The 16,847-nt window shown below is 39.6% G+C and overlaps 1 protein-coding gene across 2 annotated transcripts in view; it reads right to left on the bottom strand.

The window, feature by feature from the left end:
- Nucleotides 1-601: 601 nt before the first annotated feature.
- The window catches only part of NKAIN2 (sodium/potassium transporting ATPase interacting 2), a gene marked incomplete at both ends in the record, with an annotated part of 967,930 nt that continues 951,684 nt past the window's right edge, over nt 602-16,847 (bottom strand). For both annotated transcript variants that reach the window (XM_082669379.1, XM_082669380.1), the window contains one exon: nt 602-687. In XM_082669379.1, the coding sequence (XP_082525505.1) occupies nt 602-687 (86 nt within the window). The remainder of the gene's footprint in view (nt 688-16,847) is intronic.

Below are 16,847 nucleotides of genomic sequence, written 5' to 3'. Positions count from 1 at the left end.
TGCTCTCTTGAGTGCTAGAGTTAAGGGTCTGATAAGTTTCAGTGTTAATATTCTGGTTTCATTTTCACTTTTCACACCAGAAAAATGAAAGAGTATTATTATTTTCTAACACTACACATAATTAAGGTGATAACCTATCATTTATCATCCAAATGAGAACATTTTTAAGACTAATAGGGTGTGCTGGTAATAATTATATCAGGACAACCCATGTAAACTAAGACTATACTGGGAAAACCAGGATATATGGCCTATATATAGTTACATATAACTACCTACAATGTTATATCATTTTCAAAATACACAAATTTTGGGTAATTCAAAGAAGTTGTATATTATATTGGATTTTTAGCCATGTAGTTGATACTTATGTAAGACTACTTTTAAAAGTAACTTTAGAGATAGCTTTCCTGATAAGTTAAATTTTATTCATAATTTAAAAAATTTATTAGAATTATCTCAGTCAGAACAATATTAATAGAAGAGAAAATACTGAAAGTAAATGACTGAAGGAAAGCTGCATGCCATCTATTTTGTGCCACAATAACATTTTCTTAATCATCTTTTAGTATCCCAGAAGAATACCTCCAAATTAAAGTACTTACATGTACATAGGCTGTAGCTGTAAATGAGATGTCTTCTGAGGCCCCTGATAGCCATAAGAGTCAAAGCCACCTATGAAATCAACTGAAAGGGACAATCGCCTTAATTAGTTAACTTTTCAGAAGAGATAAACGTTCATGATCAAGGTCTCACACAGATTACTAATATAAACCTTTTAATAATCTATTAAACCAGAACTAGCTAATTGTGGAGGAAAAAAGATAGTTCCTTCAAGGCAGTGATTTTTTTCCCCCCTCAACTGTGAGATTCAATTATTGCTTTACAAGAATCTATTCACTTGGGAGAAGAAATTTATATACTCCTTTGAAGCAACCAAGACCTAATTGGAGCAATAAAATTCACTTGCACAATTAAGATGCTATACGTCTTTTTGGTTAGCATGGAGATTTTCTGCAACACATTACAAATGTAAAAAATAATGATCGCTCAAGTGCATGTACCTATCAGCAATTGCGGCACTAGTAATAGTGTTATATCCTATGATTGTCAAGTACAAGGTGCAATGGTGGAGGTCATGTAAATTAGCTCAAAATGGCTGTCTCTGCCACTATGTGGTTCATAATCTCAAATAGACAATCAGAAATAAAGATGTGCAGCAAACTCTAACCAAACATTCAAATGCAATACATACCTAGGTATTTAAGGTACAATGAGATGTAACAAGAGTTACTGTGGTAGATTATATTATCCAAAATAGCTGCAACAATATCTCCTATTCCATATCTGCCTACAGTGTGACCTTGACACTCACCCCATCCTGAGGTTTGGGTCTTTGTCCCTTCCTCTTGAACCTGGGTAGAACTTTGTGGCCACTTTGACCAATAGAGTATGGTAGAAGTGACATTTTGTGACTTCCAAGGCTAGATCAAAAAAATGTCATGCACTTTGCTCTTTAGGGATGCTCTCTTTTGGAACACAGCCATCATGCCCAAACTAGGAATCCCAAACTAGCGCACCTGGAGAGATCAATGGAGGACCCTCGGATATGATTTTGGCTGACAGGCTAGCTAAGGTCCCAGCTGATAGTCACCATCAACACCCAGACATGTGAGAAAAATTGCCTCCAAATGATTCCAGCCCCAAGCTGTTGAGTCAACCCAATCTTGGAGTCTCCCAGCTGAGGGCCCTGACATCCGGGATCAGAAACAAGCTATCCTCACTGTGCCCTGTCTGGATTTTTAACCCACAGATCCATGAGCATAATAATGGTTGTTTTATACCACTACATTTTGGAAGGGGTAGTAACTGGGACAGTAAATACTAAGAGTGCTGTGAAAATGTTTTGGTTTTGTTTTTTCTTTCCCATTCCTGGATGTGGAGGTCATGTGGTGGGGCAAAAAGAGGCAAAACAACAAAAAGCTGACAAGATAGATGACTGGAAGAAGAAAGAGAGGAAACTAGAAACTGAATTAGGGTGCTAGAGGATATCTTTACTTTTTCTAATATCTTTTTCTATTGGCTTAGCTTTGACTAGTTTTTGTTCTTTTTAATATCCTAAGTGTTACAGGTAGAAATTGGAGCAAGTAACATAAAGTCCATGATGTCTGTTTAGTGGGGAAATCTTTTCATTTTTTTAAAATAGATTTTATTTTTTAGAGCAGTTTTAGGTTCACAGCAAAATTGAGAAGAAAATACCAAGAGTTGCTATATACCCCCTCCTCCCCCACCCCACCCAGCACGTGCACAACCTCCCCTACTGTCAACATCCCAACCAGAGTGGTGCATTTGTTATGGCTGATAAACCCATACTGACATATTGTTACCACCTAAAGTCCAGAGTTTGTATTATGGTTCACTTCTGGTGAAGTGATGTAATGACATGTATCCACGATGTTAGTATCATATAGAATAGTTTCACTGCCCTAAAAGTCCTGTGTTCTGCCTTTTTATCCCTCCCTCTCGCCTAATCTCTAGCAACCACTGATCTTTTTACTGTCTCCATAGTTTTGCCTTTTCCAGAATGTCATAGAGTTGGACTCCTATAGTATCTAGCCTTCTCTGATTGGCTTCTTTCACTTATTAATATGCTTTCAAGGTGCCTCCATGTCTTCTTATGATTTAATATCTCTTTTTATCATGAAAACCCTTTTATTGAGGCAGAATTTCTCTTCTGGTCAGAAGTGGAATAGTACAGCAGTCCCCCTTATCTGCGGGGATACAGTCCAAGACCCTTAGTGGATGCTTGAACCATGAATAGTACTGAACCCTATATATACACAATACTATTTTTTTTCCCTATACTAACGGATGGGTAGCATACACAGCATGAATATGCTGGACAAAGGGATGATTTATGTTACTGGAGGGACAGAGCAGGATGGTGTGAGATTTCATCACCACTACTCAGAATGGCTCACGATTTAAAACTTATGAATTGTTTATTCCGTTTAATCTTTTCAGACTGCAGTTGACGGCAGGTAATTGAAACCATGGAAAGTGAAACTACAGATAAGGAGGACTACAGTGTAATGAAAAGGACAGAGATCCTGATGTTAGAAGGATCAGGGTTCAAATACTGCTTTGACCACTTGCCAGCTGTGTGACCTTAGACAAATCACTTAACTTCTCTTACATAAGAATTATAATACTTAATACTATTAGTGTGAGGATAAAATAAGGAATGTAGAGCCCTGGGTGAGACATGCGGTGTGGAAGAAGAAAATTAAAAGCCCTTAAAAATTCAGGATTTTCTTTATAATTCTTCTAAACCATGCAGTTTAGGAGAAAGAAAGTTTTAATTTGGAACAACTGTAGAACTATATCAAATATTTTATAGAAGATGAATTAAAAGAGAGCAAACCTCTTTTGTTTTCTGAATTGCCCACGTTTGCACATTAGCTAATATAAATGGTACCAGAAGAGCTGTACAATAATTGAATGGCAACTATATTTAAAGTTTGTATTTTGAGAAATTATTTTCTACGATTGGGGATTCATTGCAGATAGTGCCTAAATTCCTGTTCATTTGGGTTCACTCTTTTTTTTTGGTGCGTGGGCCTCTCACTGCTGTGGCCTCTCCCGTTGCAGAGCATAGGCTCCAGACGCGCAGGCTCAGCGGCCATGGCCCACAGGCCCAGCCGCTCCGCGGCACGTGGGATCCTCCCGGAATGGGGCACGAACCTGTGTGCCCTGCATCGGCAGGCGGTCTCTCAACCACTGCGCCACCAGGGAAGCCCTGGGTTCACTCTTATCAACATTAAGACTTAAGGACTAGTTTTCTGAGAGGCATTCAAGCATTAAAGTTTCCTTGTTCTGAGGTTCCCTGTTAGTAAGATGGCCCCACCCTGGTGCTGGAGAAGAGAGTGGGCAGATGTAAACAGTAAGGTCTCCTCCACTGAAACCGAGATCCAAGTCAATCTCAGGCTTATTAGTGTTTTTATTGATGTTTTGAAATATTTCCTTAGCTTGATTCCAGAGGTGTGAGATGGATGGCAGAAAAAAACAGAGGGTAATTTATAAGTCAGAGACTGTGCAGTGAGCCAAGGGATAACTGGAAGAAACCAAGATGAATCTTCAAGTCCAAAGGATAGAATTGGGACCAAAACTGGGAAACAAAGCTTGAGTCAGGAGCAGTGTAGACCTTCTGGAGACATGAGAAAAGGCCAGAAGGGAAATGAGATGTGTCTGAGTACTGTTGCGAATGGAGGTTGAGTTGTCTGGGTCTTGCTCTTATTAGCCATCTATCTGATGTGTGGGTTGGTAGAGTCGATTTACAACTACCCAACTGGAGAGGATAGTGCTAAAGCTTTGACAGAAGGATTGCGATTGTTCTGATCATTCAGGTCATCTGGGGTCATGGAAAAGGATGCAACAGCAGATGACTCAGAACCAAGATGAGAAAAGAAGAGGATCTGAATGTAACCAGGATGCATTTTTACCATCTCACTTGTGAGGGGGCATTCAAATTTAAATCAGAATCAAAGGATATATTTTCTGTAGTGTATTTTATATACCTGTCTGTGTTCACAGCCAAAGAATTTATGTAAGGTCAGTTTCCACATGTACTCATTCTCAGTAATTGTTTGGATGTCTTCCTAAAGACCCGAAGGAGAGGAATATTAATAAGCTGGATCCAACTGACCACTAGAGTTAAGAGTGTGGTGGTCAGTGTAGGTAGACATGGTTCTCTGTATCTTTTACAGAATGGTGTTTCACCCATAATTTGGAACTCTTTGGGGTGCCCTGTGGGTGGAGAGCATAGTAGACGAAACTATGTTTTTCTCTCTTAAAATTGAATTACGGGGGTTAGCTTACATTTTTAGAATACCCTCAATACCACTTTGGTCTGTTTTCTGTTTCTTTTATATAATTACATTTATTTAGGCTCTAAAGAGGCCACTGAATATTGTAAAACTTTCCTAAGCAATAGGAGTCATGAAACAGCTAGCAGGTACTTCTCCAAGTAATTGTGATGGCATCTAGATGTTTGGCTCCTAGCTCAAATTTGTTGTCTAGGAGGATGTTGCAGCCTTTAATGGAACAAAAAGAATGAGAGGAGGGAGTTGGTGTTTGGCTTCATTAGGAAATGTAGTATGTAAGTTATATGTGGCACATACAAGCACCAAGGACCAGGAAACACTTGGGAAAAGGGAAATGTAATTGTAATTGGTGCAAGGCAGATTAGGGACTTGCTGGGATTTTAGAGGTTAATTTCTTTTTACTCATTCAGCTTTATTGTGCTTTATTGAAAACTATCTCCACCTGCCATATTGTGACTCTGCTTTCTGTTGTTGATCCTATCTCTATAATTTAAGCTGCATGAGATTTACTATTTACTACAGTAGCCCCAGAACCCAGAGCAGTGTCTGGCTCATGGAAGCCATATTTACTGAATAAACTCTTTAGGCTGTTGTTGTTGTTGTTTTTTTTTTTTTTTAAAGACAATTGATTTAAGCATGGAAGATGCTGGTAAAATTTCTAAGTGAAATTTGACTGAGTGCATTTACCCTTTCCTTCATAAGGTCTTGAATGATAATAAAGAGAGGACCTTTTATAGAAGATCTAGAATGTCAGTGATTGCTTGGGTCCTGTGAGATAAAAGAAATCTTTTGGACACCAATGGGAAGAAGGCACCGCCCTAGTCTCTTTGATCTAGGGGAGTAGAAGGAAAGAGGCTAGGACATGCTTTAGCATCAGAATGACTGGGCTGAGAGGGTAATCCACTGATGAATGCTATGTTGCAAATGTTGATAACTGCTAGGGAAAACATTGCTTTCTTTCTGGCCAGTTCATAGCATCCTAAACAGAGGTACATGACTGGGTAGGTGACAAAATAAAATTTGTACTTGTTTAAATTTTGTAGTGATTTGCGTCATTGTAGTGATTTGCTTTTGGTCATCTGAAAACAACTCAGGAATGTTATTTTCTTTTCAGATGTTACAGCATTTTCTCTTTGGCTTAGTTTTCCTATCTGCAATATGGGTGTGTTTTTGTCTACTTACCAACAGAGGCACAGAGATGCCCAATGATTTTAAATTAGTAAAGTGCCATATCAGTTTAATAACTATGATTTAATAAAGTTAATAATAGTGGGATTTCAAAATTACCAAGTAAGAGAAAAGTGCTTTTTGAATAAATATTTCTCACTCAAATATGTTCCCTGTTGTGAGCTTCCCTTTTATTTAAACCTTTTAATCATGAACACTGAGTTCAACAAACTTAGAACTGCTTTTTTAAATACATGTTGGCAGGGAGGTGTTGTAATATAATATTGTACCTTGGTTATTAATGACAAAGCCACTAGGCAACACACTCTCTTTTGGAGACAGAGCTGGAAAAGGCTATGGGGGGAAATTTTAACAGGCAGTTCACAGAAAGCTAAGCCTAAATATTTGGAAGAACTCATTGAAGGACATTAAAAAATTTGTGTGGGCCTATGAAAACAGAGTGTAAATCCATTGTCTCTGCAGGTCTCTATTTCAAGGGTACTTATCTCCAGTTGCACAAAAGGAATTCAGAGCATAACCTACTGTAGCCCAAATTCAAAAGCCCCGCCTTCCTCCCACACAGACTTACTTGGTGGCAGCAGTTCAGCTTCCTGTGTGAGCTTGATGTGCTCAGTCTGGACTTGTATCTCTGAGTGGACTCAGAGCTATTTTTTTTTCTGATTAGGAAAACACAACCCTTTGTAAGGGTACTTTGGTCTGTTGTTGTCTGAAAGGTCACTGAAGTGTGATGCTACAGAGAGCTTCTGGCAGGCGAAACATGCATTGAATGACATGAGACTTATTAGTTAAATCATGGCAGATGCTTCAGTTCCTAACCTTGTTCAGAAAATAACATTTTCTCAGGGTCTTAGGATTCTATTTTCCATGTTTCTCTCTTAGTTGTATCAGAACCAGATCTTCAGTATTTTAAACGTGGTAACACATTTACATATACTAAAAACTGAAAGTGGAATGCGATCACCACAATGGTATAAAAATGAAATATTTCTTTAGTTAGAGATCATTTGAGTAACCACTTTAAACTGTTGGTTCTAAAAATAAAAATGAAATATAAGTTTCCACTTGATAATCTGTTTTGTCTTTTCACTCTTGCCTATTTTTGCTAATTCTCAGTGTGGCCAGTACCTTAGGTAAGAATTGAAGAAACACATGCTGGTCTTCTGCTGAGACCAGGATCTTGCTATTGAATCTTATTCTAATAATCTAATGCCATCACTGGCTCTATCACAGGGAAAGTATGAAGTAGTATAATGATTGAGGGCTTGGTAGTTGGAAGACCTGGGCTCAGGTGTGCCTTCCCTTCTGACCAGCATCATATCCGCAAGCAGGTCACAGTTGCTCTGAGTCTGACTTTCTTCCTTTGTGAAGTGGAGATAATAAAACAGTTCCAACTTCACAGGGTTATATGTGTTTAATACTTAGATGCATGTATTTTATGGATGCACTACAGGTAGATTTCGGATCTCGTCTCTTTTAGCAAGGGATTTATACCAAAAGAATGATTCAAATTATACTTTAAAATATATATTTAGGTTCTTTACTGAAAGGATGAGAATTTTTCAGGCCTGGGAAGTAGGCGGAGGTAAGGGTCAAAGAAGAGGACTTTGTGTTAGAATTTACTGGAATTTTGTATGGAATGACATGAGTGTGGAAATCATCAGCAGAAGCTGAGGTAGGTTTATGGAAACCCTTAATGCCCACGTGGTTGGTTAATTGTGGTCTGGCAAGCAGTAGGAATGTGACATATGTGACATATTGTGGAAAAAAAGGGAAGATATATTTTAAAAAAACTACATAGAACTGAGTTTCCATATTTCAAATAGTTTTGGAAATCACCTTATATATTATCCAAAAGGATGGGGAGAGGCTAGGCCCAGCCTGGTTTGTAGTCTATGAGACTTCGACCCATATGTAGGGAAGAGGAACTTTACAGTGGAGTGGGCGAGAATGAAGACACCAAGAGCTCATCTCCTGAACCAGGCAGAGGGGATGAAGCCAAGGCTTGGTGGAAGGATTGCTTTGGAGAGGAAAAGCTTAATGGTTCCTCTCAGATTGGGAGAGGGTTTCTAAAAGACAGAAAGATAATTGCTAGTATAGAATTTTTGAGGTTCTGAGGGAAAAATGGAAGAAGTTTGGTAGCTTTGATTTTCTCAGGTTTGGGTACTAGACTTCAGGAACTTGGAAAGGTTTGGAGCACATCCTGTGGTGACTGTGGCACACTGTCCATGGGAGAGGAGTGAGAGCCCTGTTGAGCAGGAGAGAGCATCCAGCTGGGTTTAGGGACTCTCTCCAGCCACGTGCAGCAGCCCAGGGTTAGGAGTGGAGAAGCTGCACCTGAGCCTCGTCAAGCAGGGAGATGGAAAATCCAAGGACCGTGGAAGAGAAAGCAAGGAAGGAAACTAGGTGTGCCTGTAAGAGCATCACCGCTCCTGTGGATTCAGGAGACAGATGATGAGCAGAAAGATAAACAAAGATTCCAGTGGAGGGAAGCTCCTAAATAAAGGTGAAGAAAAATTCCTCCAGGAGGGAAGCAGGAGAACAAGGAGGGAGTAAAGATAGGAGTTTATAGTCAGGCAGAGAATTTTAGAACTGGTGATTTTTAGAGAAGCCTTCTTCCTCCATAATGAAGGTGATAAAAATTAGCCTCCTTGGTGAAGGGAACTAAGGAGGTAGCTGAAGTGAGTGGTGACAAAGATGGTAAGAGCTGAGAAGATCAAGAAATTGTAAAGCTAGAGTTAGAAAATTATGTATTCAGATATCTTTGTTACTTTCAATAACTGTGGAATCGTGTGCAGAATATGATGAAATGGCTAAGTAAACTTTATCTTAAAGGTGCCTGGCCTCACTTTGTGCCACGCCATTTGGGTGGATTAGATTTACCAGTCTCTGTTTTGTTCTCCCCTATTAGAATGGCTTTCAATTATGTGACATGCCTTGCCGTCGAAATTGGAAAGAGCAGTTATTACAGGCTGTAGGCAAGCTAGTTAGACATGGTTGGGTATGTCTTCTCAGCTGACATCCAGGATATATATATATATATATTAGAAGGCACAGCCCACTTAAATGCAGTGGTTTTAATTAGGATGTGGGCACATCAATGCATACATATTTAGGAAAATGAAAAATAAAGCGTGCATGCTAAAATCCCCTTGTAATTTTTGCTAACACAATCTTCGCATTATTTTGCAGCCTCCAGAAAGGAGGACTAAACCTAAATTACTCATCTTTATAGAACAACAATAGCAGTTTCAGGTATGAGGATGTCCAGTGGTTACTCTAATATTTTTCCAGCCATGTGAGAAAGGTGAAACTAGATTTGCTGTATGGGGTTCATTAAAAACACTTAAGATGATTCCTGTGTGAATTATGGTGTCCATTTGGTCAATACGGGTGGAAAAAGTTACCCTTTTTAAAAAAGACACCTATTTTTGTTAAATTCTGCATATCCCCCTGATTTGTCCTTTAGGTTTCGGTGGAAATGTCATTTCCTCAGGGAAGAATTTCCTAGTTTTCTTAACTGGATGAGGCACCCCTGGGCTATGTCCCCCTACCCCCACTCTCCTTGTCTGAACGCTCATCACGCTTTGGCGTAGTTCCTCCTGTGAACTGTGTGCTGGGCTGTAAGTATCAGGAGGGCAAAGACAGTGTCTGCCTCGTGCCTAGTGACTAATACACAGCCTACCATGTGCAGTGGCTACTCAGCAAACATGTGTTGGAAGAATCTACGTCGAGTCTCACAGTGAAGTGATGTGTAAAGTATACCTAGAATCGGGAGACAACTTCTGCTCCCAGCACTGACTCTAAATGATTGACTCAGGGCAAAACAATTTCAGTGTTCCTTTCCTCAGCTATAAAATTAGGGGATTAAAGCAGGTGATTGCTAATATTGTTCATAGAGCTATGATCTGCACAATTCCATATTTGTGGGATTGGTTTACATACTGATAATAGCAATAAAACATTTAAAATGAACAAATCTGCAAAGGCGTCATGAATGGGAAAATTTAGTGCAAAGGGGTTGTTTCCCCTCTGGCTGTTACTACTATTATGCATTGATTTTACTAAGCAAGTTTCCAGGGAGATGAACTGCTGAATAGGGTATATTGGAACCTGAGACATGAGACATGACAATTCCCAGTTGGAAAACAGAGTGATGAAAATGGTGGGACCTGGGAGAGAAGCATCGGATTGACAGGTTTGGAGCCCACAGAAATACTGTGGCCCCCTTTTAATTTACTTCCGGGATGAAGGTATATGGATGAGTGACCATGTGCGTCCCTTTGCCTCTGTGCTCTTGGGAATTCCTTTAACATCAGCGTCATTAGTTACAAAGGCAGCAGTCCGTATCCAATTTTTTTTGTGTGTCAGGATTGTTCATGTATAAACTAGCCTTCTTTGTTGGAAACATTTGCAATTAATCCCATAAACAAACAAACAAAAAATGCAAATCCTGCACTGCCCCAGCCAACCCTGCTGACACTGAGACCAGACTGCCATCTATTATACACAGAAATGAATTGAAATTCTCACTTTGGGCCTAACCTAATTTTCCAGTGATAATAGGCATGGATTCCCAGAAGCACTCTACACCTCTTGATAGTAACATCCTCATTTCCTTTCCTGGTAAATGTTTTAAATAAGATTTTAACACCAAAGGAAATTAACCTTTAAATTAATTGTAATTTTAAAACACCATCACTGATTTTTGTCTTCAGCCTAATTACTTTCTATTATTTAAATAAACCTCACCTCCTGTGAGCTTTAAGTTTGTTTCTCCTTCACTCCCTGCCACACAATGCCAGCCCATCCTCGTGGAGGCCTTCTTGACTCTGCTGCTGGAGCAGCCTCCTTTAAATGTCACAGGATTGAGGATTCGCCCTATGCTGCCTATTTACAAGGCACTCTTGCAGCGCTCTGTGTAAGGCTGCTCCACTCAGATGTTTTCATTCTGCATACCTGGTGGCCATCCTTAGAGATGCAGTGTTTTTAGTCCTCCTGCTGTTAAGAAGGAGATAGCGAAGCTTGGCCTTCTGTTCCTATTAGATGCCATTTCCACCACTAAAGTAAAACTGGTCGTAATGAAATTGGCAACAGCCAGCATCATTTATCAAAAGACTAACTTTGAATGTACAGTCTTCTTTCTTAGCACGTCTCAGCTTTAGAGAGCTTTTAAGACTTCTGTTTCCTGGGCCAGCTCTTTGTCTTGTTCTCATTTGTCCTTTCAAGGTAGGACTAAGGGATCCCAGCAATTTTATTTTGTGAGCCTGTATATTGGTGCTAAAAGCATCCTATTTTTCTGCCACTTAGCTTCTTTCCTTCTCATGTCATTATCCATGTGGGTATAGAGAGAGATGGTGAGGAAACGAGTACAGGACACCCAGTACAGGTGGACTAGGTATTAGAGAATTGGAAGAGGCAGAATAATCAAAATGGGAGATGTTTCTTTTAATCATTTCCGTAAATGTCACCACTTCTCCCTCCTTTCACATGCTGTTGCTTTCTTTTCCATTGAGGCGGATTAAAACAACTTGGATATTATTCATCTACTGGATCACTTCAGTTTTCTGCACCACATACCTCCTTTATTACACCCCCGTTAAAGGTCCTCCTTTGCTAGTATGAATGTAGTTACCTCAACATTGACTCTGTAGAAACAAGGTCCTGATTGTTTCGAATCAACAAAGGATAGGGAATGAATCAATTTCTTTCCCCGCTATTTTTGATTGGGGAACATTAGATTTATTTAAAGATGATCATAGTGTGCATGTATGTGTGTGTATAATAAGCAGTAGAGTATAATGGAGGAGACGTTAAGAGAAAAGGGAGAACATGAGAAGTGATTGTTAAAGAAGACTCAATTTGGACCTGAATATCCAAATTTAAAAATAAAGTGCATATGTTTTCTCTCCCCTGACCACAAGAGGGAGCAACTTAACAGCGGGCTGAAAAAAAGACCAGCACTAATTTTGGGAGACAGTGTAACAATTGTGTCACTGTTAGGGAAGGCTGTTGTCACTGATAGGAGCTTGCATGTGATTGACAGGAGGCACATCTATATGTAAGCATTCGTTTCAGGTGCTGATCATCTAGTTTGTCTTTTATTTTTACATATGGCAGCTTATCTTTTCTTTCCGCTTTCTTCCATTTGTCTAGAAAACGATGAAAGCTGCTTTATTCTAATTCATTATTCATTTACTTAGAATCAATTAGGGTCTAAAAAAATGTCACATTTCCTTAGGAGTTTCCATACAGTCCAAGAAATGTTAGTGGAGAGCTGATTGATTCGTTTTTTCCCCATATACTTACTGAGTCCTGCTTCAGGTTGGGGGTAGGCTGGATGCTGAGGATGTGGTCAAGATAGCTGTGGTCCCCACTAGCATCCCCTAATACTCTTACCCTGAGGGAGTCAATATGTGCTATATTATGTCAGAAGTTCACCGATAAGCTCAGTGACCTGGGGCAAGTCATTTAATCTATATGGGCCTATAAAATTAAAGTGTTGAAATAGAGCAGTAGGCAGTAGTTTCCTATCATTTCAAACTCTGTGGTGTTCTTAGTTCACAAGAAATCTTAAGTGGAATCAAGAGTTGTAAAATTAAATAAATGCAGAGCTCCTGTGCTCTGGGAAGTTGGAAGAGGAGCAGGGTGACACGTTCTACCTTGGCCCCACTATGATTCTGCAGGGCACTAGCTCGAGGTTAGTAGCCTCTGAAGTCTGGGGCTCCAGACTCTAATCACATGTGGTTCAGTTCAGAGATGGGGAAAGGAGCAGCACATTTTGCTTTTGTGGGAGCCTGGCAGATATGGACAAGGTTATTTCACTCAGTCACCTTCAGAATTACAAAACAAATGTTATAAAGAAAACAATAATATACTACGCTTTCATTTGATTGCTTGAGTATGATATTTGAACAGTAAAAATAGACACACCATTCTCATAACTCTACCTGTCAACCTGGCACCCAGGAGCTTGGCACCTTTTTTGAACTGCTAATTGCCTACCCCTTAGGTTATGTTTGGAGAGTGGTTTATAAATAATAAGAAAGAAAGCTCAGGTTACCAAACAGACTGTATAATATGGCCCTAACAACCAGATAGAAAGAAAAAGAAGAAAGGAAGAAAGCAGACATATACCCAAATGTTACTTGAGAACCAGAATTCAAAATTGTGAAATCATTCTAATTTTCTTTTTTGTTTGTTTATCTGTATTTTCTCTACATTCTGCAGTAAACTTACAGTCCTTTATAAACAGAAAGAGCCAAATATTTTTTAATGGACGAGTACTCCTCCCTTGCCACCTCTACCGTCCCCCACAGGCGGGAGAGTGTGTCCTTGTGCTCAAAGAATTGCATCCAAACTCAATGATCCTGTCAAACTGGAAAAGCGATCGAAATATACAGAACAGAGTTCAATACACAGAAGTGTAGGCCGGCAGGCTTTAGAAGAAAAATCAAACAAAAATAACAGAAAATTATTAGCTTCAGAGAAGTGAATCATTTCCTGTGGTTTGCTTTTCAAATGAAAGAGTCTATAAATCGATTATGACTTTTATCCCAAGGCCAGTTTATTTTGGGGAATTCAGGACAGGCTTTTATGAATCTGTGCTTGGTTGGTAGGTTTGTGCATGTGTGTATCTGAACATGTGTGTTTAAACATCTAGAATTAATTTTCCAATATTTTTTTCAAAATAAGCCCTCTTAGGATATTTTTAAAATGACATTCTGCATATTTTCCCGGATGATTTGAATATTTAAGGACATTTGCAAACACACTGAATCTCTTTTAGAAAAGATAGTGACTACTTAGAAAAATGGATCCACTTTCCAGAGGACTGATGTTTATTTTTATTTTTAGTTTAACTATTAAGGCAAAGGTTTATAAGAAAACATAATAAAAATTGAGAAATCATGTTGCCTATTTTTTCTATTATGGATATGTTATTATTTTTCCACAGCTGCATGTTTTCCTTTTAATTGTCACCTCTAACAACTCTAATGAAGCTGGTAAGTTCTTAGTTCTATCACTGTAAGTGGACATTAGACTCTGGTGCAGAAGAGCTGAGGATTAAGGGAGAGAAGAGCTACAAGTATAATAAAAGGCACCAGACCAGAAATCTCAGAACATTTTATTTCTTTCACAGAATACTGTCAAAGAGAACAAGTAGAGGGGAATAAAAAACACTGGAGGTCATAAGGAAAACTCAGCATGGTTGGCAACAGATGATACAGTGAAGAGCCCAGCCACAAAGACAGCTCAGCGAGGGATGCCTGCTCTCTTGGAGAAAGTCTTTTCTCCTAAGACATATCGCTGCCTTTTACAAATATATAAAAGTATGTTGTGATGGTTGCCCCACTCAAATAAGGTTCAAGTGTCAAGGCACACTCTCTGGAGCAGGTCCCAGCTTTTTTCTGGTGAGGAGCTTCTCATCTGAAGGCAGATCACCCCACCTCACAGCAGGAGATGCGGACCGCAACTCCTGCCTACTGGCAGTGAGCCAGGAGCAGGGAGGTTACCGTTACCGCCTGGAGCCTCTTACCCACAGGCATTTGATGTGCCAGTGAGCAGAAGCTAGCCCCACTCTGTTCCCCATAGGTATTTTCAAATAGCCAACAGTCACATGGTGTGTGCGTGCACGTGTGTGTGTGTGCGCGTGTGCGTGTGTATCTTTAGATATGAGATGTTATGGTCTGAATGGTATCCCCTTCCAAATTTATCTGTTAAAGGCCTAACCTGCTATGTGATTGTATTTGGAGATGGGGCCTTTAAAGAGGTAATTAAGGCTAAAGAGGCCATAAGTACGTGGCCCTAATTCAATAAAACTGGTGTCCTTATAAGAAGAGGAAGAGAGACATGGGGGCATGCACAGACAGAGAAAAGGGGGCAAAGTGAGAATTCAGCCTTCTATAAGCCAAGGAGAGAGGCTTTACGAGAAACCAAACCTGCCAACACCTTGATCTTGGACTTCTAGCCCCCAGAACTGTGAGGAAATAAATATGCATTGTTTAAGCCACCCAGTCTGTTATATTTTGTTATTGCACCCCTAGGTGACTGATACATGGGTGCGGAATTGCCCACATCTTCCTATTTGAAATCTTTGCTCCAAGGGTGGTTGTCATCTCCTGATAGGCACAGCAGATGGCAGTGTTGTCCTGTGAGTTTGCACAGCCAGTTGGCCTGTCAGGCTGGGGCTCTGGCTTAGATAAACAGAGGGTCAGAGATGTAAACTTCAAGGCCCAGGGTTTTCATTGGGGAAATTAACAACAACTTTGCATTAAAGTGTCTATATAAGTATTTATAAAACTGGCCTCTAGAAAAGTAAATGAGATACTGTTTAAAAAGAGAAATAAAGAAAAAAATCCTAGGCATTTGATGTGCCTGCAGGAACTCCCTCTAGTTCAATGATGATTTATTGCTATTTGTGGAGTCTAAGTTTGACTCTTCGCTCATGGAGCCTGAACCCTCGCCTTAGCTCCCTAGAGTGTGGTGCCTCTGAGGCTCTCTGGCTACACTTGCTGCTGAGCCTCAGATATCAAAAATGGGTACAGAGCCGGTCCGCTTCCTATTGATGTCAAGAATATTTCAGTCTTCCAGGTGCCGTAATTAGGCCCTTATCTCCACAGTCCGTTCTCAGCACAGCTACAGAACCCAAACTGTCCTGTGTTCCTTGTGAGGCTCTTAGGAATGGAAACTTAACTAATTTGGCAAGTAGGGAGCTGGCATCTCCTCCTGTACTACACTCCCATCAGGTTGCTTCATTGCAAATCCACAGCAGGTAAGAAGAGTTACACAGAGATCCTTTCCCTGTTTATATATACATTAAACTTTTCCCATCTTTCAGGACTTACTTTCTGAGAGCATTTGTGTGTGTGTGCGTGTGCGTGTGTGTGTGTGTGTGTTTTATTGTACATTCATCAAGCCAAAACATTTTTAAAGGATCAAAATAATTTTCTTTATAATTACTGAAAACTAGATAGAAATTGCAACCTTTTTTACACTTGAGCATTGGAAGTCATGTGTTCTAGGCAGTGCCTGGAGGTAAACATATAGACAGGTGATCAAGATAATGATAATGCATGGGAAATATCAATCTAAAGCATTTTACTCAACAAATATTCGTAATTGTCTGTGTGTGAGTGACCACAAGTAAACAGACCTAACTGGACAGAGAACTGGCCCAAATGAGCATCTCCTCCAGGTTGTTTAGTAGTCCCATGAATGTTCATGATAAGCATGAGTCTACTAGGATATAAAAAAAAGGAAAGTAGTTCATATCTTACTCACTGAGCAAAAAGACTAAAATTAGAAAAATTATCTATGATAAGTCTGCTTTTCTTTTAGATTAATAAAGGCACTTAAGGAGTTGTGGTCAAAATACATAAAAAGACATAAGCATTATGGAATACAGTTTATTAGATGCTTGAAAGATAAGCCTTATCTTCCAAAAGATATTTGTGACTTCACATCCCCTTGGATTTACATGGCTTTGACCAAAACTTGACCTAGGGCAGAATTCCCTAAAATGAGTTCCCTGGAATTATAATTCCCTGGCATATTAAGATTTCTTATGAAAAAAGGTTCCGTGTTCAAATGTTTGGGATATTAACTATACTTTTAGTTTCTGTAAAATGCCCTAACATCTACAGAATGACCACAGGCTGTTCCCAAGTTAAGCCTGGCCCACCCAAAACATCTGGAGACCTTAGATAGCCCCAAACCTTATTCTCTGACACTCACAGTGAACATGAATTTCATGGGGACCTCTTTCAAACTTAGCCA

This window comes from Grampus griseus (genome assembly GCF_964374135.1).
Source record: "Grampus griseus genome assembly, chromosome: 13".
In the NCBI taxonomy this organism is placed as follows: Eukaryota; Metazoa; Chordata; class Mammalia; order Artiodactyla; family Delphinidae; genus Grampus; species Grampus griseus.
This window is presented reverse-complemented; position numbering and strand designations above follow the sequence as displayed.